This window comes from Ranitomeya variabilis, chromosome 2 (assembly GCF_051348905.1).
Source record: "Ranitomeya variabilis isolate aRanVar5 chromosome 2, aRanVar5.hap1, whole genome shotgun sequence".
Classification (NCBI taxonomy): Eukaryota; Metazoa; Chordata; class Amphibia; order Anura; family Dendrobatidae; genus Ranitomeya; species Ranitomeya variabilis.
In genome coordinates, this window is record NC_135233.1 from 1,048,245,334 (window position 1) to 1,048,266,135 (window position 20,802).

Below are 20,802 nucleotides of genomic sequence, written 5' to 3' on the forward strand. Positions count from 1 at the left end.
TTTCTAAGTTTTGCCAGCCTGATGAACCTCAACAACTCTCTTCTGAGGTCCTCAGAAATCTACTTTATTCATGCCATGGTACATTTCGATTGACTGATATTAAAAATATATACATTTTATTTTCTCTGGACTAACATTTATTCTAAATGTACACATGTAAAAAACAAACACCAAAGTGTTTGGAGAGTATTAGAAACTAAATACAGGACTCTTTTTGCTAAAAAAAAAATGAATGTGGTTGTAACAGAGGACTCTTGACTCAGACAATCTGGTAACTGTAAGAAAATGCAAAAACCATGATAAGCTTTTGTAATTGTTCCTATAAATCAATAATAGAAACACCATACAAGCCAAGAAAATGCAAGTCTCCCATAGAATGGACACAATATTACTGTTGGACAACAGCATGGGGCTTATAGGGAGTATTAAAATCAATGGCGTCCTGAAGACAAAGACAAAATAACACGCACACAGCATATGTAAAGGATGACTTGGCTCACACTGTGCACCTAATGACAGACCAACCACTGTGGTCCGTCAGAGGCCTATGATTGAGTGCACCGAGTAGAACATGACAGCATGACGGCTTTCGATTTTGTTCAGTGCATGGCTTTTTAACGCCTGGACTTTGATTGTGTTGTGTTTTAGCTATGCTATTGCTGGAGGCCAATTATACACTGTGTGCAAAATTATTAGGCAAGTTGTATTTTAGAGGATTATTTTTTATTATTGATCAACAACTATGTTCTCAATCAACCCAAAAGACTCAAATATCAAAGCTTAATATTTTTGCAACTTGGAGTGGGGTCTTTTAGATTTGGCTATCTTAGGAGGATATCTGTTTGTGCAGGTAACTATTACTGTGCAGAATTATTAGGAAACTTAATAAAAACCAATTATATTCCCATCTCACTTGTTTATTTTCACCAGGTAAACCAATATCACTACACAAAATTTAGAAATAAACATTTTTGACATGCAAAAACAAAAACCCAAAAAATTAGTGACCAATATAGCCACCTTTCTTTATGATGACACAACAGCCTCCATCGAGAGATTCTGTCAGTTGCTTGATCTGTTTACGATGAACATTGCGTGCAGCAGCCACCACAGCCTCCAGACACTGTTCCGAGAGGTGGACTGTTTTCCCTCCTTGTAGATCTCACATTTTATGAGGGACCACAGGTTCCCTATAGGGTTCAGATCAGGTGAACAAGGGGGCCATGTCATTATTTTTTCTTCTTTGAGACCTTTACTGGCCAGCCACGTTGTGGAGTAGTTGGAGGCATGTGATCGAGCATTGTTCTGCATGAAAAGCATTAAGCTACTTACCGGTAGCGGCGTTTTTCGGAGGCCTATGACAGCACCACGAGAGAGGGGATCATCCCTTCAGGAACAGGAAACCTACAGATACAAAAAGGGCGGCACCTCTCCCATGCATCAGTTGTATTTCAGAGCCTGAGAAGACTACCGCGGTTAGTGGCACACAAATATACATTATATACAGTTTATATACAAAAATATCCTATTGCATTGTAACTAGATACCACACGTGAGATCTATATATCTCAACATACATATATACATTTTAGGAAGTGCAACCCCCAAGTAAAAAGGGAGGGAACTAAGGGTGCTGTCATGGTCCTCCAAAAAACGCCGCTACCGGTAAGTAGCTTAATGCTTTATTCGGACTCCCATAACAGCACCACAAGAGATTTACAGAGATGTAAGCTACCTTAGGGAGGGACTATAGCTTGTAGCACCCTTAACCCGAAGGTGAGATCAGAGGAGAACCCCAAGTCCAACCGATAGTGCTTAAAAAAAGGTGGAAGGGGACGACCACGTGGCTGCCTTACATATCTGGTCGATTGACACTCCAAATCTTTCCGCCCAGGATGAAGCCATGGCCCGGGTGGAATGCGCCCTCAGATTCTGCAGAGCTGGACCCCCACCTGTAGTATAAGCCAGAGAGATAGCCTCCCTAATCCACTTTGCTAGTGTGTATTTCGATACTCTAAGCCCTTTCCTAGGACCTTGGAAGGACAAAAATAACGCATTATCTCTCTTTCAAGCATCAGTGACTGAGATATATTCTAAGGCTAGGTTCAGATTGCGTTAGTGCAATCCGTTTAGCGCGAGCGCTAGTGGATTGCGCTAATGCAATGTCTTTTTCGGGGCCGCGTTCAGGGGTCGCGTTAACGTCCCCGCTCTCGCAGATCCCCGATCTGCGAGAGCGGGGAACGGACCTCTGGCGCGCCGCGGACGCTGCAAGCAGCGTCCGAGGCGCGCTACAAAAGACCGGCACATCGCTAGCGCGTGCCGAAAATGACACGCGCTAGCAATGCGCTCTAACATTGCCGGCAATGGGAGCGCTAACGGACGCGGTGCACGGCGTTAATTTCGCCGTGCAACGCTGTCCGTTAGCGCTATCCCATTAACGCAATGGGAACCTAGCCTAACAGGCATCTTCTAACATCAAATGTATGGAGTATCTCTTCCTTAGAGTTAGAAGGATTAGGGAGAAATTATGGTAGAACTATCTCCTGTGATCTGTGAAAATGTGATGCTACTTTTGGCAAATAAGCCGGGTCCGGCTTCAGGACTACTCTATCCTGTAAAAACTCTGTATAAGGGGAAAGTCTGGAAAGCGCCTGGATGTCTCCTACCCTACGAGCAGATGTTATTGCTACTAAAAAAGCTGTCTTAAGGGATAACATCTTAATTGAGGCTGAATGTAAGGGCTCAAAAGGTTCCTTAGTCAAGGCTGAAAGGACTAGGTTGAGATCCCAAGGTACCGACCTATTCTTGTGTATGGGTCTAGCTCTACTAGATGCCTTAATAAACCTTGAGACCCAATAGTTATTAGCAATGTTACAAGAAAACAGGGCCCCTAGGGCTGAGACTTGTACTTTTAGCGTACTAGTGGATAGATTTAGCTCCAAACCCTTCTGCAGAAATTCTAAGATCTGATTTATGGGTATTCCTTCATCAATATTAAAATCTGAAGAGGCCAGGAACTTTTTCCAGGTTCTAGAGTAGATCTTTGTTGTTATTTGTTTTCTACTCTTCAGAAGGGTATCTATTAAATTTGGGGAGAAACCTCTGTCTTTTAGCAATGACCTCTCAAACTACCTGCCGTTAAATGGAGCCCCTTCACTTGTGGATGGCTGATCGGACCCTGGTAGAGTAAGTCTGGAATGTCTGGAAGCACCCAGGGGTCGTCTACCGACATGGTCCTGAACCAAGCGAACCAGGCCCTTCTGGGCCAGAATGGGGCAATCAGTATGACTCTTGCCCGATCCTCCCTGATCTTTCTGACCACGAGGGGCAACAGGGCCAATGCGTAAGCCAACCGAAAATCCCATTCTATCAGGAAGGCGTCCACTGCCAGAGGATTCTCCCTGGGATTTAGAGAACAGAATTTTCTTGTTTTTCTGTTGTCCTTGGTGGCAAAGAGGTCCACCTCTGGATGACCCCACTTGCGGACAATGTGATTGAAGATGTCTCTGTTCAGAGACTATTCCCCTTATCTTAAGGTATTTCGGCTTAGAAAGTCTGCCTTTACGTTTTCCTTCCCTCTGATATGCAGCGCAGTTAAAGATAGAAAATGCCTTTCTGCTGTCTGGAGTAGGCGATCCGCCACTTTCATCAGAGATTCGGAATGTGTTCCACCTTGGTGATTTACGTAGGCCACCGCCACATGGTTGTCCGAGAGGATCTTAACATGGTGACCCTGTAGATATACGAGGAGCTTCTTAACTGAAAGTTCAATTGCCATTAACTCTCTCTGATTGGAAGAAACTGGTGTTTGGGAGTCCCATAGACCCTGAACTACAATGTCTCCCATGTGTGCCCCCCACCCAGTGAGGCTAGCGTCTGTGGTTATTACATGAGTCACATGTGTCACCCAGGGAACTCCTGCCGATAAATTGTCCTCATTTAGCCACCAACTAAGAGATGTACGGGTTACTGGACTTAATATCACCTGACCCTGCAAGGACCCTTGTAAGGCCCTATCATTAACCAGTACCTCAGACTGTAAAGGTCTGGTGTGAAATTGAGCCCAACGGACAGCGGGAATACATGAAGTCAGGGATCCTAACAGCGACATAGCTTGTCTAAGGGTCATGGAGGGTTTATCAATCGCAATTGACACCTATTGTTGAATATGCAATAACTTATCCGGTGGAAGACGACATTGCTGGGCCTCCGAATCTAATAGCAGCCCTAGGAATCTCTGAATTTTTAGGGGCTGTAATAGGGATTTCTCATAATTTATAATCCAGCCTAGGTGTTCTAGTCTGGTCGTGGCCGTTTTTACTTGTGAAAGGCAATGGTCTGCTGAATTCCCCACTATAAGGAAATCATCTAGATAAGGAATAACGAGAATATTAGATTCTCGTAAGTGCGCCATGACCTCAGCAACTATTTTTGTAAATACCCTAGGCGCTGCTGAAAGACCGAAGGGAAGAGCTCTGAACTGAAAATGGCGAACTATTCCTCCCATAAGAACCGCTACCCTTAAGAATCTTTGGAAGTCTTCATGGTACATGATAGTATGCATCTTTTAAATCTACAACTACCATGAAACAGTGTTTGAACAGCATCTTTATTGTTGAACTGATTGATTCCATCTTAAAGGTTTTATTAACCAGAAACTCATTAAGGGACTTAAAGGTTTATAATAGTTCTAAACGATCTGTCTGGTTTTTGAATCAGAAATAGAGGAGAGTAGAACCCTCTTCCTCTCTCTGATTCCGGAACTTCAATCAGAACTTTTTTAAGGCATAAGCTTATGACCTCCGCTTCCAAAGCTGTCTGTTCAAGGGGGGAAGAACGCAAGGGAGTTAATTTAAACTTCTCGAGGCAGGTGACTAAACTCAAGCCTCAGTCCATCAGATATTATGCCTCGCACCCAATCACTATTAGTGATTTCTGACCATGCTGAAGAAAAAACTGACAATCTCCCTCCCACAGGGATTGGTCCGGTTTCTTACGTTCTTGAGGAACGGCAGAACATATAGCCTGTTCCTCTTCTGCGTCTATCCTCCCATCTAAAATTGTCTCTAGAGGGTGAGGATACGCGCTTCCTTCCCCGACCAAATCTCCTTCTGTTGAAAGGACGACGGTAGGATGCTGATGATAAATTAGGGAATTTTTTCTTGTCATCCCCTGCTTTTTCCAGCAACTCATCCAAAGTTGGGCTGAAGAGATATTCCCCTTTGCATGGGATAGCGCAGAGTTTCGATCTTGATTGAATGTCTCCTGACCAGCACTTCAACCATAAGGCTCTACGAGCCGCGTTGGAGAGTCCCGCTGCTCTGGCCGCCATTTTAACCGAATCAACTGAAGCGTCCGACAGGAAGACAGCGGTCTCTTGAATTACTGGTAGAGCATTCAGAATTATATCTCTGGAAGCGCCCTCTTTAAGCTGGGACTCCAACTGATCTAGCCAGACCATTAAGGATCTAGCCGTACAAGTTGCAGCTACTGCCAGTCTCAAAGATCCGGCCGCCATTTCCCAGGTACCCTTAAGGAAAGCATCTGCCTTCCTATCAAGAGGATCCTTAAGGGTCCCCATGTCCTCAAATGGTAGTGAGGCTTTTTTTGATGCTTTAGCCACTGCAGCATCTAATTTAGTGGCCTTGTCCCAGGTATCAAAAGCTGGATCATCAAAGGGGTATCTGCGCTTCAATGCTGGTGGTAAAGAGCCTTCCTTTTCAGGTTTCTTCCACTCCCAGATAATTAAATCCTGAATCTTTTCGTTCAATGGAAAAGACCTACGTTTTCTTTGATCTAATCCGCTGAACATCATCTCTTGTCTGGAAGGTTGCGCTTTAGGCTCTTCTATGCCCATTGTACCTCTGACCGATTTAACTAGTTTGTCTACCCGGTCCAGAGGCAGACAGAATCGGCTAGAGTCTTCTTCTGATAAAGAGGAAGAGGGAACAGAGCCATAGGAACCCTCTTCTCTTTCTTCCTCCGAAGAATCAGAGTTCAAGGGGGCCTTATACTTTGAACCTCCCGCCTGGGATAGGGACCTCAGGGATTCCCTTACTTCCACACGGATCATTTTCTTTAAGTTAGCCGCACTCATAGATTCTTCCGCTATCTGGGGGAGGACAATAAAGGTGATATCTTCTATCTGACCTAATGTCACTCCACCCCCACCACTCCTATAGACCTCACCGTCTGCTGTATACAGGGGGTGCATAATTTTTTGGGACAAGAATCTGGTAAGGGGACTCCACAGAGGGCGCATTCCTTATGTTTCCTCTTGCCCGTACTTTTCTTCCCCTAAAATGACAAAGTATAAGGGGCCTGCGTCACTGAGTGAACAATCACGTAGATCACTTACCAGTGCCCACCGAAAAAAGGTACCGGAATGCGAGGGGGTTCTTTCCCAGTCGATGCTCTCGATCCCTGCCTGGATGAGCTTATACGACTGGACTGGTCACTCCTGACATGCTCCTTTTCCTTGGGCTTCTGTCGCACTTCATCCAGCAGCTGAGGCTGACGATCACCATCACTCTCCATGATGAAATGAGGCCAAAGCAGGGTTCTGAATCTGACACCTGCTTAAAAATCCCCCTTGATTCTGGTCAGCAGACTGCCTCGCGCTGTCCCCATTGGTCCACGCAATCCAAGATGCAGCAGGGAGGTCAGAGGGCCTGCGTTGAATCCGGCGTTCAGGATCCGGTGGGCGCCGCCATTTTGGATTGACGGCGCATGCGCAGCAACCCATCGACCGGGAAGCGCTTGCAGGCTCCGCCCCCGACGTCACCGCGGCCCAGAAACGCTCCAGCTCACACAGAGAGGCGCAGGATGCCAGAGACGGCCAGCAGCACTCCATATGGCACCCACCTCCTGACGCCGGTACCCCGCAACCCTGCTGCACCGCATACCGCACAGACCTGAAGGGGATGGGGAATACTTACCAGCGCTGGCGCTGGTGGAGACAGGAATCCTCCAGACTCTGCTCCCTGCTGAAAAACGCCACTGACGTGCAGCCCAGCCAGGACCACCGTAGCGTCTCCAGGAACTCCCGCACCAGCCGAGGTAGGAGACCCCCCCCCTTCCCGCTACCTGATTCGGCCGGCCTGGGATCCTTAGGATTCATCTGTAGGATCCTGTCCCTACAGGAACAGGAAACCAACTGATGCATGGGAGAGGTGCTACCCTTTTTGTATCTGTAGGTTTGCTGTTCCTGAAGGGAGGATCCCCTCTCTCGTGGTGCTGTCATTGGAGCCCGTATAAATCATGTTTTTCTTGAACGATACCGACTTCTTCCTGTACCACTGCTTGAAGAAGTTGTCTTCCAGAAACTGGCAGTAGGTCTGGGAGTTGAGCTTCACTCCATCCTCAACCCGAAAATGTCCCACAAGTTCATCTTTGATGATACCAGCCCATACCAGTACCCCACCTCCACCTTGCTGGTGTCTGAGTCGGAGTGGAGCTCTCTGCCCTTTATTGATCCAGCCTCTGGCCCATCCATCTGTCCCATTAAGAGTCACTCATTTCATCAGTCCATAAAACCTTTGAAAAGTCAGTTTTAAGATATTTCTTGGCCCAGTCTTCACGCTTGATTTTCCTCAATTCATGGGCAGTTATTTTGCGCCTTTTTTGCCCAACACGCTTCTAAGGAAAGACTGGTTTCAGAGAAAGAAAATAAAGTTGCTAGAATGGCCGAGCCGATCACCGGGCCTGAATCCAATAGTAGATTTATGGAAGGAACAAAAGCTCAGAGTTAAAAGAAGGAGCCCATAGGACCTTCAGGATGTGAAGAGTGTTTGTTTGGAAGAATGGGCCAAAATCACACCTAAGCAATGCCTGTGACTAGTTTCTCCATACAGAAGGCATCTTGAAGCTTCCCTCACCAAGAAAGGCTTTTGTACATAGTATTAAATACATTTCAGAAAGCGTGTTCAATACTTTTTCCCATGGTATATAGTAGAGCAATGCGCACATCTGTGGTGGAGGCTCCATAGGTTGTTGGGGCATGATCCTCAGAGTACAATTGTGTATTAAACCGCTTAAATGAAAGATTCCTCTAAATCCAGGCAGAAAAATTCTAATATGTGTAATTCTCGCATGGAAGACTAAACGTGTTAATAAGTTATTAGAATGACTGACTGCTATAACAATTTACTGTCAATTTCCTCAGGCGGCGGCGCTGTGTGGTTAGAGTGCAATTCGCAGGTATATTCTCTGCAGGATCGGCAGAATAGTCCCGACTCCCCACTCTCCTGTGTAATCTCCTCTTCTGCTCGTTGTTACACCATGCATTTCTGATGTGACTCCGGCTATTACCCAACTGCACAGCTCAGAAAAGCTCATTTTTAATACATATCGATTTCCATGACACGGATATCCAGTAATGAGAAGCTTAAAAGGGTTTCCCCATAATAAAAACTGTCCCAATCTATTACAGGAGAGATGAACAGTGTCGGCTCTATGGGGATCTGACTGCGGGGACACGAAGACGACTGGGGATCCCCAAGTCCCCCGTATGGAGGGGCACACTGCTGATCCATTTAACACCTCCCCATTGTGGGGACATTTTGATTTTGAGCTTTTTGTTTTTTCCTCTCCAACATCTAAGTTCTAACTTTATTTTTCCATTTACATATGTGTCTGAGGGCTTGTTGGTTTTTGAGTGGTGAATAGAGGTGCACGCCACTCAGAAGATGTGCAGAGAATATGTAATGGCTTGCGCCTCTTAACGAATTTGGCACCGACCCCAGCACTGTGATTGGCAGCCCAGACTTTGAGATTGGAGGCTGTAATTACATATCCAATGACGGCTCGTTCTTACGGTAGCTCTATGGAGACTGCAGCTTCTACTGAGCATGTGCAGGGTATCAGCATGATAGGAGGATAGTGAAGAGAGCGCAGCAGTCGCACAAGGTGGCTGGAGATATAATTTGCAGCCTGAATACACTTATACTCATAAAATCTGTTAGCGTGTAGCTGGACTCACAAAATGCTGTGTTTTCAAAAAGAATAAGAGTTATAGTGGGATGGATTTGCAAAGTAAGTACATCAGCCTCATCAGGGCTAGGTGATCAATTTCGTGATGTATACAGATTATATTTGCAGTGAGCAATTCTCATGCACCAGTAGTGATTTCTGTGCTTACTTGGAGTGACCTACCACCTAGCCCATAAAACAGCTAAAATGTAAAAAGGGTCCGAGGCACCAGATATAACTTGTATGAAAAAAATTAAACATTTATTCCATCTTTAAAAGCACATTTCAAAAGGTAAAAAAGCAAGTTAGACAGGACAACATTTCCTCCATACTTCGCCTTTTCCAAGCCAGATATATATCCATAAAGCTGCATTTTTATCATTGTATCTCTGGCTTGAAAAAGGCCAAATATGGATGACACCTTGCCCTGTCTGCATTGATCTTTTACCTTTGAAATGTCAATGTCTATGTGATGCAGCGGTCGTGCTCTGAGGTGTGGCGGTCGTACTCTGTGGCGGGGGGAGGGGCTCCGCCAGCATTTTCTGAAATACCGGAGGCCCCCGCAGATCCATTGCTGCGATGCGGTGGCCTCCGGAAAAATGGCCGCTGGAAGTGGCGCATGCTCGGATTGAGATCTCGGCATAGAGATCTGAATCATGATCATCAACGCCCCACAGACCACCACCACAGCACCTGTCGCAAAATGTCGGCGGAGCCCCGCCGCACCACCGCTGAACCTGTCGCAAAATACCGGCGGAACCCCAGAGCACCACCGCCGCACCAGCCTGGGATTTACGGACGCCACCACACCAGCCTGGACCATCGAGCAACCTCTGTGACCACTCCTCCACCTGTGCCAATCCTCCTCCCCCCCCCCCCCGGTAAGATGAATTCAGACTGTAAGACGGACCCCCATTTTACACCATTTTTTTTCCCCCTATTTTCCTTCTGAAAATTTGGGGTGCGTCTTATGGTCCGGTGCGTCTTATAGTATGAAAAATGTGGTACTTTGTAAACTGTGCGCCCCCCTTGCTCGATCCCCTAGAGCGACAGATCTCTCCCTATACAAACACATGGGGAGGGACCGGTCAGTCTAAAGTAGGTGGAGGAGGAGAAGCAAATGGGGACCGGCCTTGTTTTATCAGCAGATACAGAGGCCATTCTGCTTATTGTAAGTGCATGCTCCAGAAGAAGTTGGCAGGACAATGAACAACCGGTTGTCTCTGTGTCTACTGCATGTTGCACACTATGGACAGCCGCTGGGACCCTCACCGATCGCCACAAAGGTGCACTTCTTCCCCCCGTTAGAATGGGGCGGAGATGTAGATGTCTGACTACCACTCGAATCCTCTTTAGGACTTTGGAGAAAGTTGAAGTTCCCCGCTCTAGCACACCCAAAATAGCAGGGATGAAGCGCACTGGCCATCCAGTCTAATCCTACCCACCTAGATATGTCATAACTTCTTCTAAGCGGAATACGCTTTTAATCCACTAACCATATATGTGTGGATAATAAATAATATTATCATTTAAATAAAACAACAATACTTCCACAAAATAATTACGAAAAAATATTTTAGAAGTTACCTCCAAGCTGAGGAAGCCTCCGTCATGAGCGGCCGTCACCTGGGGGGAGGGTTCAAACCATTCGCAGGATTTCCCAAGCAAGTTCTTTAGCGTTTTCACAGAGGACACGGTCAAAGAGCCTGAGCATCGAGCCAAAATCACAGCATTGTCTGCCCACCAATTCACATCAATCAGGGGATAATAGGACTCCTTATCTAGACGCGGACAGTGGACATCAATGGGTGAGAAGACACAGTAAGAGACAAAGCCCAGGACAACGCAAACAACACTACATCATGCCAGAAAAAAAAGCAACGGGCGACGTGTGATCAGCTTAGGGCGTGTGTCATCTGGTATGTGCCGCCTGTCGGATGCCAATTCTTGAGTTTCTACATGGCTTTAGCTCTTCAGAGATTTCATAATTTCATAAGCTACAAATTCAGAATTTTATCTGTACGAGTGAACACAGAAGGGAAGGCTGAACATTAAAGTTTTAACACAGAACTTTTCTTTCTGACCTTTTCCCTCAAATGCCTTTTATTAGTGATTCTAAATGAGGAAAACTCAGCACCTTGGAGAAATAATGAGAACCCAAACTATAAGAAAAGGATTAAAGTCCGGCTTATAACGCCGCGGAGGTGACCTGTTAATATATTTTACCTGGTAGCTGACACTAGATCCGCCTACAATTGGGCCTATAACGGTTTTTATGACAGATCGCATTACACTTGAAAGAGTTTTTCCAGAATAGGGAAGAAGTTAATAATAGTTGCCAGGTTCATCAGCTCTGTAGGACGGGGAGAATATGGCTTTCTGCTCCATTCATTGCCTATGGGACTGCCAGAGGTAGCTGAGCGCTGTACTTGTCTATCTCCATGCTTCACCTCCGCTCCACTAAGATCAGATCCATCCCCACCCTGCCCTATGGCTAGATGCGGGTACCACCTTTGGGCCAGTACCATCTCCAGAAACTTGGCCTTCTGACCATTGTTCTGCCTGGTGACCGGATGCAGTAACAGCAGAGGAGGTCACCCATGAACTAGCTCTCTCCGTTCATTCTGAGTACTGAATGGAGCCAAGAAAATGTACTTTTTGGAGGCAGATTATCTCGCTGGGTATGTTAAAATCCAACATACCAGATCCAGGTGTTCCAAACACTCCCAATATTAGCCAAACCTACCTGGACCATCAGTCAAGTCAATGAATCTGTAGCCAATGAGAAATGCCCCTTACTTGAGGTCATCCGCGGTTCTGCTTTTGATTAGCTGGCCTGGCCGGCTAGTCATAAGAAGAGCAAAGAAAACCTGTCTAGGGCGAATATATAAGGGACACTACCAAAAAATGACATGTAACCAATCAAGGTGAAGTGGACAAAATCCACATTATAAAATAAACACTCTTTATTCACAAATATGTTAAAAAACAATAAAATTGCTATAAAGAGAGAGAAAAGGCAGAATAAATCCTTTGCAAGCAAAACCAGTCAGTACAACATGTGGAATACATGATTAATTACCATGGGATGAGTGTGTATTTTATCATCTGGGTTTTGTCCACTTCCCCAACGACATCGAAGAGCTCTTCTAATGAAACCAAAAAGGGAGTATCGGCAGTTCTCATGGTTCTTGGCCTACAGGCGCAGATTACGGACGTGGCTGATGGACCAGGTTGAGTGAATCAACTCATTAACTCTAAAGCCCCCATACACATTAGACTTATGTAGACCGAACTCACCAATATGACGGGTCCGGACAATGGTCTATCGTGTACGGGGGCAGCAGCTGACTGATAGTTGGTGGAGATGTTGATCACGCATTTCAGATTGCTGACTTTTGATCCTTTGTTCTACGGAGATAAGTTGCCGGCCGATTTATCAATCGGTAGCTTTCTCATAGAGAACCAAGGAGAGCTCGGATGAAGGACCATTCCTGTGTATGGGAGAATTGGCCGCGATGGCTGTTGGACGAACGATTTCTCGACAAACAGCCATCTAATGTGTATGGCCACCTTTACCTTTACTCTATGCCAAGGTGTAACTAAGCCTCAGGAGTTTGCCGTCACTCGTGGCTCTACCTATACATATTCAGGAGGTAGACAATAGGCAGATTTCTAGCATGAATTTCTGCACGTGACCAATCCATTCCTTACATTCATTTCTGCCGCATGTACGTGGATTTCTACAAGTCCTTTTCAGATGAATGGCAAAGCTGCAGAAAATTCTGCAACAAATTTACGGCATGTGAACGCATTCAAAGGCAGATAACTAGTGTGAGAAAAGATAGGACACTATAGGGAGGATTACAGTTAAAAAAAATGGTCATGTATATCCTTTAGGTATGTGGGGGAAAAGCCATAATAAAACATCACAAAATGATCACATCCTTCTAAGAATCCAATTTCCTCTGGGGTCAATGCTGCTTTAAGAACTCAATTCTACAAGGAGCCAAAGTACTTAAATTCTAATTTACCTTTCATCTTTTTCCTCTTCTCCACTGAGCTTCTCCAATCAGGATTGATCTCACCATACTCCGGCTTAAATGGAGAGAGAGAAAAAAAGGAGCTAAATGAAAAGAGACAGACGGTGGCGAGTATAAGAATGTAGGACGCAGAAGCATAGAGCCGCATCAATGACCGAGACTCAGCCCAGAACAGATGTGATCGGGACCATCACAGGCGAGAATACCGGAGATTGCCTGCCCATTGGAAAACAAGTCAAGTGCAGACAGGAAAAAGACATTATAAACCGGCCACCATCACATACTACAAAGTCACACGCTCAGATGAGCTGCCAAAATTAAGAAGAAAAAAAATAACAATTTGCACTGGTTTGAACTTGTGCTTTGCCTAAGACGAGAGATGGGTGAATGGATTGCAAAAGTATGGTCCCGCGACCACGTCTGTAGTCTGTGCCTACCGTATGGGAGCCCAGCAAGACTTGTACCTGCCCTCATCTCTTATTATTAGACCTGCAGGGTGAAGCAGGAAGAATTCCACATGTCCGATCATTCTGTAGCTTGTAATAGGGCAACACCACCTCCATATTCTTTGGGCAGTTGGCCAGCCCTGCCAAGATTGGAGAGAGTTTGGTCAAACTTAATTCAATGTGTATGACCACCTTCACTCATCCAAGCGTCAGAAGGGTTGGCAGACCAAGCGTGCATTGATCTTTCACTCTTTATGGAGAATTTCTTTAATAAAGCAAAATCAAAAAATTTAATTTTAATCCTTAAAATTTCAGATTTAACGCTAAAAAAGGAGCTTTCCTGTGAAAACCAGTTATCATTTAACCATAGAACTAGATGGAGGCCCGATGCTATCACATCGGGAGGGCGGTAATGTCACGATGGGGGCAGGCTGAGAATCTCTCCCCCCATGTGCTCACCCACCTATCCACTCTTTCCCCATGTGCTGACTTCTCCCGTCTGTGCTCTGTTCATTGACATGTCTACCCCATGTGCTATCCCCCCTTGTCTGCTGTCTCTCTCCTTCCTGTGCTGTGTTTTCCCCTCATGTGCTGTCCCGTTTGAGCTGTCTCCCCCATGTGCTCTGTCTTTCTCACCCCTGTGTGCTTTCTCTCTCCCCCATCTGCTTTCTTCTCCTCATGTCATCGCTTCTTTGACCTGTGTACCCTATGTGCTCTCGCACACGGTCAGACAGAATTTTTAAAATGAACTTTCATTCGTGGGAAAACTCTTTTAGGCTGTGTGCACACCTTGCAGATTTTTCGCGGTTTTTTTCGTGTTTTTTCGCTATAAAAACGCAAAAAAACGCACACATTATGCATCCCATCATTTAGAATGCATTCCGCAATTTTTGTGCACATGATGCGTTTTTTTCCGCGAAAAAAAAAATGAATCTCGGTAAAGAACGCAGCATGTTCATTAATTTTGCGGATTTTTGGCGGATTTCCCACTATATTATTGCATTGGGAACCTCCGGAACAATCTGCAAAAAAAACGCACCAAAAACGCGGTAAAAAAGCATGCGGATTTCTTGCAGAAAATGTCCTGTTTTGCTCAGGAAATTTTTGCAAGAAATCCTAAACGTGTGCACATAGCCTAAATGTCACCGGCTTCCTCTGCCTGTAGACACGTCGCACATCTGCCACCAGGATCAGCCGTATGATTCACTGCACTGCGGCGGTCACATTAAAACTGCGCTTTCGCTCCTCCTGTACAAAGATGGCGGCTGTCAGGGAATCATTCGGATGATCCCGGCAGCGTGTTCGCTACGGTGTTCTGCTGGTGGTACTGCGGAAGAGGCTACGTACGGTGTATACAGTGTGTGTGTGTGTGTGTGTGTGTGTGTGTGTGTGTGTATGCGTGTGTGCGCGGTGCGTACGGCGTATACAGTGTGTGTGGTGCGGTGCGTACGGTATATACAGTGTTTGTGTGTTGTGTACGGCGTATACAGTGTGTGGTGTGTACGGCGTATACAGTGTGTGCGTGGTGCATACGGTATATAGTGTGTGTGTGGTGCGTACGGCGTATACAGTGTGTGGTGCATACGGTATATACAGTGTGTGTGGTGCGTACGGTGTATACAGTGTGCGGTGCGTACGGTATATACAGTGTGTGGTGCGTACGGTATATAGTGTGTGTGTGTGGTGCATACGGTATATAGTGTGTGTGGTGCGTACGGCGTATACAGTGTGTGTGGTGCATACGGTATATACAGTGTGTGTGGTGCGTACGGCGTATACAGTGTGTGTGTGGTGCATATGGTATATACAGTGTGTGGTGCGTACGGTATATACAGTGTGTGGTGCATACGGTATATACAGTGTGTTTGTTTGTTGCTTACGGCATATACATTGTGTGTGTGGTGCGACGGTGTTCCGCTGGTGGTACCGCGCAAGAGGCTGGTACCACCAGCAGTTTCCATATTGAGACACTCATCACTTGGGTGTCCCAATATGGCGGTCGTTGAACTTCCACCGCTTGGAATTCTGGGATCCGGACACATCTGGACGGAACAGGATGTGAAGACATTACAAGGTAAGTATATATTAAGATAGCTGACAACTTGCTCATCAGTGACAACTTGCTCATCAGTGGGGGTCCTGTGATGACTGGGCATCAATCTGGCCACTTGTATGGGAGTGAATTATTCTTAATTATGCCAGATGTAACGTCTGTGGGAGAGAGGGGGGGGGAGGGGGAAAGTTGGAGCTTGACACGCTGAGACATGTATAATAAGCCGTTGCAAATGAATATAGCTGGTGGGTGCCGTACCTGCTGGTGAGGAAGAGGGAAGGGAGTTTCCAGCACGTCCATCCAATTTAAGTAAAGTTTCAATTTTTTCCATGCTAATTGGTAGAATGCCTGCTAATTACGGATTGGATCAGCTCTCTGAGGTGTACTAGTCTGCATCATTTGGAGGACAATTAAGCAGTCTAATTCAAATAGAGAACAATGATGAACAGTCATGATCATCACACCCTTCCCCCAATCCTGTGTGGGCACAAAGCTCTGAAATGGAAGCTGTGGGATATAAAAGGGGCCTGCTCCTGTCACCAATGTGATTTTACAGGACATAAGCCTACGGAACATGTTTCCAGCTGGTGGATTACAGCACTGCTCAACTCTCCAACACTGAGCATACAAATTCGTTTGGAGATCCCAGGTTTGGACAATTCAGTCACCTGGCCACATTCTTCGCTGAGCTCAGTCAGGTCCCCAAGCTTTCCACTACCTTCTTTCAGTGTGTTACCACCAAAAGCGGGGTGCTGCTGGCTAGGGTAGCTGACCCTGGATACCTTGAAGTCGCAGAGGTTCTTATCCCGGTTGAGCCAGAGGAAGGGTGAGACTCCACCATCTTGTGTCCTTGCTGGGAATGTACTATGTGCTGATAACGGTGATCCAATAAAGTATTACCAGAGTGTGGTACCCTCACTCTGTGTTGTCCGAGTTGTGTTCTGCCCACGGGGAAGGAGTACGGGCGTTCAGTGGGATGAGCCCCAGTCCATGCAGTCTTTCAAAAAACAGCCAGGCCAGCAGATGAGAGCCACTGACCCGCGTGTCTCCACAGTTCCCAACATAGGGGCTCGTACCGTTGGCAGAACTGGAAACGCTAATCCATGTTACAAAGGGGATCAGTAGGTCGGATGCCCAAATCGCCTGCTCCATTCATTCTCTAGATGGTTGCTGGAAAAAGTCACTCTGTAGCCCCAGAGGGAATGAATACAGTGGAGGACATACATGCGTACTGCCACTTCATTGTATCTAGGATATAAGTTCCCAGTTTGGCAGATTAGTACCAGTCCCAGCAGTCAGACACCCCACACTGCTTTGTGAGAGGTGATAACATGGCTTCAGAGACCATCCCCTTTAATACTTTGGAGCTAGCGCTACAACAATGGTGGGTGGAATGATGTATATATCAGGACGTTTTTTATATGTTTGCTTATTTGGTCTCCCCCGCATCACTCCCAAAGCTTCCCCAAAGTGTAGGAAACCATTGATGGCATAGTTACGTTTTTGCTTTTTGTTTTACAGGGATATTAAGGAGAGCTCATTCAAACGAAAAACACTAAAAATACTACCAACCTCATCAGACAGACTAATGTAATTAGGCATAGCGACTCTTGCTATAAGGGAGAGCAGGTAGAGAAAAGAAGCAAACCGCTTTCCATAGGCCAACAGGACAGGGTCGAGCCCGGGAGCGAGGTGCAGGACACCCCTTATGCTTTCTTCCAAGCTTCTATCACCTTTTTAATCATTCCCTGCTCATCGTACTGCCAGGACGGTGCGCCCTCTGCGAGAAGACTTTTTTATGTGAAAATATATAGAAGGTTTTAATTATAAAGAGTTTGACAAATTGTACAAACGGAAAACAAACCGTTACGGCGGAGACAAGAATTTTTTCGTTAAACTGCTTTGCCGAGATCTCGGCAGCCTCGTGGCCACGCATGATTTGATCCTAAATGAAAACGATGAGGAGCACGTTCATTTATCTCCATTTTAAATATGACTCTGCTGCTGTCTTATCGCACCTCTATGATGGAAAGTGCGCGGGACAACAAAGTAGCAAAGTAATTACCAATAAATGGAAGAATTAGTGAGAGTCACCTGAAATCCACATTCAAGAGCAGATTATGATCTCCCCTGGACTCCTACACGGAATGTGTCATCAGAACATTACAGGGGTTTTTTTTAACCTCTTAGTGACCGCTAATACGTCTTTTTACTGACCTGGGATATAAGGGACTAGGATCCCTTCACTGGTGACAACCCAGCAGCTCTCGGCTGTCCACTATAGCTGACAACTTGCCGCATCAGCCATGATCCGTGTTCGTACATACTCTAGTTGTTTAACCCCTTAAATGCTGCTATCAATAATGACTACAGCATCTTGATGGTTAACAGAGTGTGTGGGCTCCCTCTTTAACCCCATGGGCACCCTGAGATCTTGACTGTGTGGTCCTGACGTTTTCCACGGCAATTCATGGTGAAATAATGGCCTTATAGTCTGCCGGCTACACTGAGCTGTTCAGAAGTTATAAAAATGTAGGTGGCAAAAATAAACTTCTTCAATCCAGTCATGTCACTTTGCACTAATGCCTGAAAAGCACCTGAAGGGTTAATAAACTACCTGACAGCAGTTTTTCATATGTCGTGGGGTGCGGTTTTTAAAGTGGTGTCACTTTTGGGGGTTTACAATACATAGGACCTCTAAAGTCACATCAAACCTGAATAGGTCCCTATGAAAATAAATTTTGTAAATTTCCTTGAAAAAATGAAAAGTTACTGCTACATTGTTAAACCTCCTAAAATTCTAATAAAATAAAATAAAATTTCACAAATGGTTCTGATGTAAAGCCGACATGACGGAAATGTTATTTATTAAGGTTTTGGTGTGGTGTGACTATCTGGATTAAAGGGATAATCATTCAAAGTTCGAAAACTGCAAATTTTTTGCAGTTTTTGTAACATTTCTGATATTTTTAAGGAATAAATGCAGAAAAAGGATATAAATTTACCATGCATTTCATATAAAAACCTGATTAACACAATAGGTCACTTTATGATTTCTTCTGAGGGAATCAATGGTCGAGTGGTAACATCGATAAATTCCGATAACCCATGACCACCAGACGGTAGCCCAATTGACAACGTCTCCGACTCCTCTTGATTTGGCGTGATGTACTGCCAAGAGACCTATCGAAAGACTGGATAATAACCTGCCTCTTATGATTGAGCCCTTTCACAATTTTGCAGTCCTGACTACCTGGCTTGGTGCAGGTCAATTCTTCTGGCCTCCAGACTACTGTGTCCAATGGTTCATGTTCATCGTACAAGTGAAAGGTTCAAATGAAAAACCCTCTAAGGCCATCATGGAATTATTGGAGCACGGATAACAACTCAACAGTTCATGTTCTGAGCCCAAACCTTAGTGAAAAGATAGAAATTCTATATCTTACATGTCAATACGGCATTGTGCTCCGTTCCACATGAATAGAACTAGAAATGTCAGAATATAGAACAGAATTCACAATTACACATAAAAGGCTCATCATTAACGCCAATTCTGTCTTCTGCAGGATCCACAGAGAACGCAGCCGACTAGACACCACTTCAGAAAACTTACTTTTATTTCGTTTTCAAATAGTATTGTTAGTCTTCTTCCTAATTATGCTGTTGGATTGTGCTGCCGAGTATTTACTGATCTGCTGCCATCCGCACAACAATCCCCTGCTGCTGAATTAATGGGCCACGTTCAGAAATAAATATTTAAAAAGATAGAGAAAGATCTACAGTAATTTCTCCACAAATGATGCAAAGAAGTAGGTGGCAAGATTTGTAATGATTTAAAACTAAGATACCGCGCTAAAACACACTATGTGTATTACTCAAAACTATCAATATAAAACCAATCAATTTAAAACACAAGGATCAATAATGATAAATATCAATAATGATAATCGCAAAAAGTCGTAGTAGCAAATAGTAGTAATAATAATAATAATAACCCAAATGAACTGCCGCCACTGCAAATGCCAAAAACCAGAGCCAGTATAGGTGTTGAAAATAGAAGTAACCTCTGCTCCTTACCAGGGGTGGCTTGATAGAAGTACGGCTGGTATAGAGGTGCTGGTAGTAGGTGTCAATAGTTCTAGATATTAGACACCCGGCGACAGGAGTGGATATCAGGATGCCCGTATCAGGGAATTCCCTATTTAATTCCGTATTTATTTCCCTACTAGCTGTACTACCCGGCTTCGCCCGGGTTAATGACTGCTGTTAGCAAAATAGAATGTGTTAACAAAAATTTATTCTGCACACAAAAACCACAAAACAAATAGATAGAAATGTAATTATTAACAGGCAAAAACTAAGCAAATAGAAGCATTTCACAACATATATTAGCTTTGTTATACTGAGAATGTCTTTGTTGCCTATATTAACCAATCAGAGCTCAGGTTAATTAACTGTAGCAAAATAGAAGCTGAGCTGTGATTGGTTGCTATTGGCAGCCTGATAAATCCCCAGCCAACAGGAAGCCCTCCCCCCTGGCAGTATATATTAGCTCACACATACACATAATAGACAGGTCATGTGACTGACAGCTGCCGTATTTCCTATATGGTACATTTGTTGCTCTTGTAGTTTGCTTATTAATCAGATTTTTATTTTTGAAGGACAATACCAGACTTGTGTGTGTTTTAGGGCGAGTTTTATGTGTCAAGTTGTGTGTGTTGAGTTGCGTGTGGCGACATGCATGTAGCGACTTTTGTGAGATGAGTTTTGTGTGGCGACATGCGTGTAGCAACATTTTGTGTGTTGAGTTGCATGTGACAGGTTAGTGTAGCAAGTTGTGTGCAGCAAGATTTGTGCATGGCGAGTTTTGCGCGTGGCGAGTTTTATGTGTGGTGCATTTTGAGTATGTGCAAGTTTTGTGTGAGGCAACTTTTGCATGTGGTGCAACTTTTGTACATGTGGCAATTTTTCTGTGTGTGCAAGTTTTGCATGAGGTGAGTTTTCCATGAGGTGAGTTTTGCACGTGTGGCGAGTTTTGCGTGAGCCTAGTTTTGCATATGGCGAGTTTTGCATGTAGCGAGTTTTGAGTGGTGACTTTTGTGTTTCGACTTTTATGTGGCGAGGTTGGTGTGTGTGTGTGGTGAAATGTGTGCTGAGGGTGGTATATGTGTTCAAGCACGTGGTAGTGTGTGGCGCATTTTGTGTTTGTGTTCATATCCCCGTGTGTGGTGAGTATCCCATGTCGGGGCCCCACCTTAGCAACTGTACGGTATATACTCTTTGTCGC

At 45.0% G+C, this 20,802-nt stretch overlaps 1 protein-coding gene across 2 annotated transcripts in view; it reads right to left on the minus strand.

Annotated features, from left to right (window-relative positions):
* The window catches only part of NBAS (NBAS subunit of NRZ tethering complex), a 670,356-nt gene that overhangs the window by 513,958 nt on the left and 135,596 nt on the right, over nucleotides 1–20,802 (minus strand). For both annotated transcript variants that reach the window (XM_077291450.1, XM_077291451.1), the window contains exons 13-14: nucleotides 13,005–13,068; nucleotides 10,558–10,751 (exon numbers count right to left, since the gene is read on the minus strand). In XM_077291450.1, coding sequence (XP_077147565.1) covers nucleotides 10,558–10,751; nucleotides 13,005–13,068 — 258 coding nt within the window. The remainder of the gene's footprint in view (nucleotides 1–10,557; nucleotides 10,752–13,004; nucleotides 13,069–20,802) is intronic.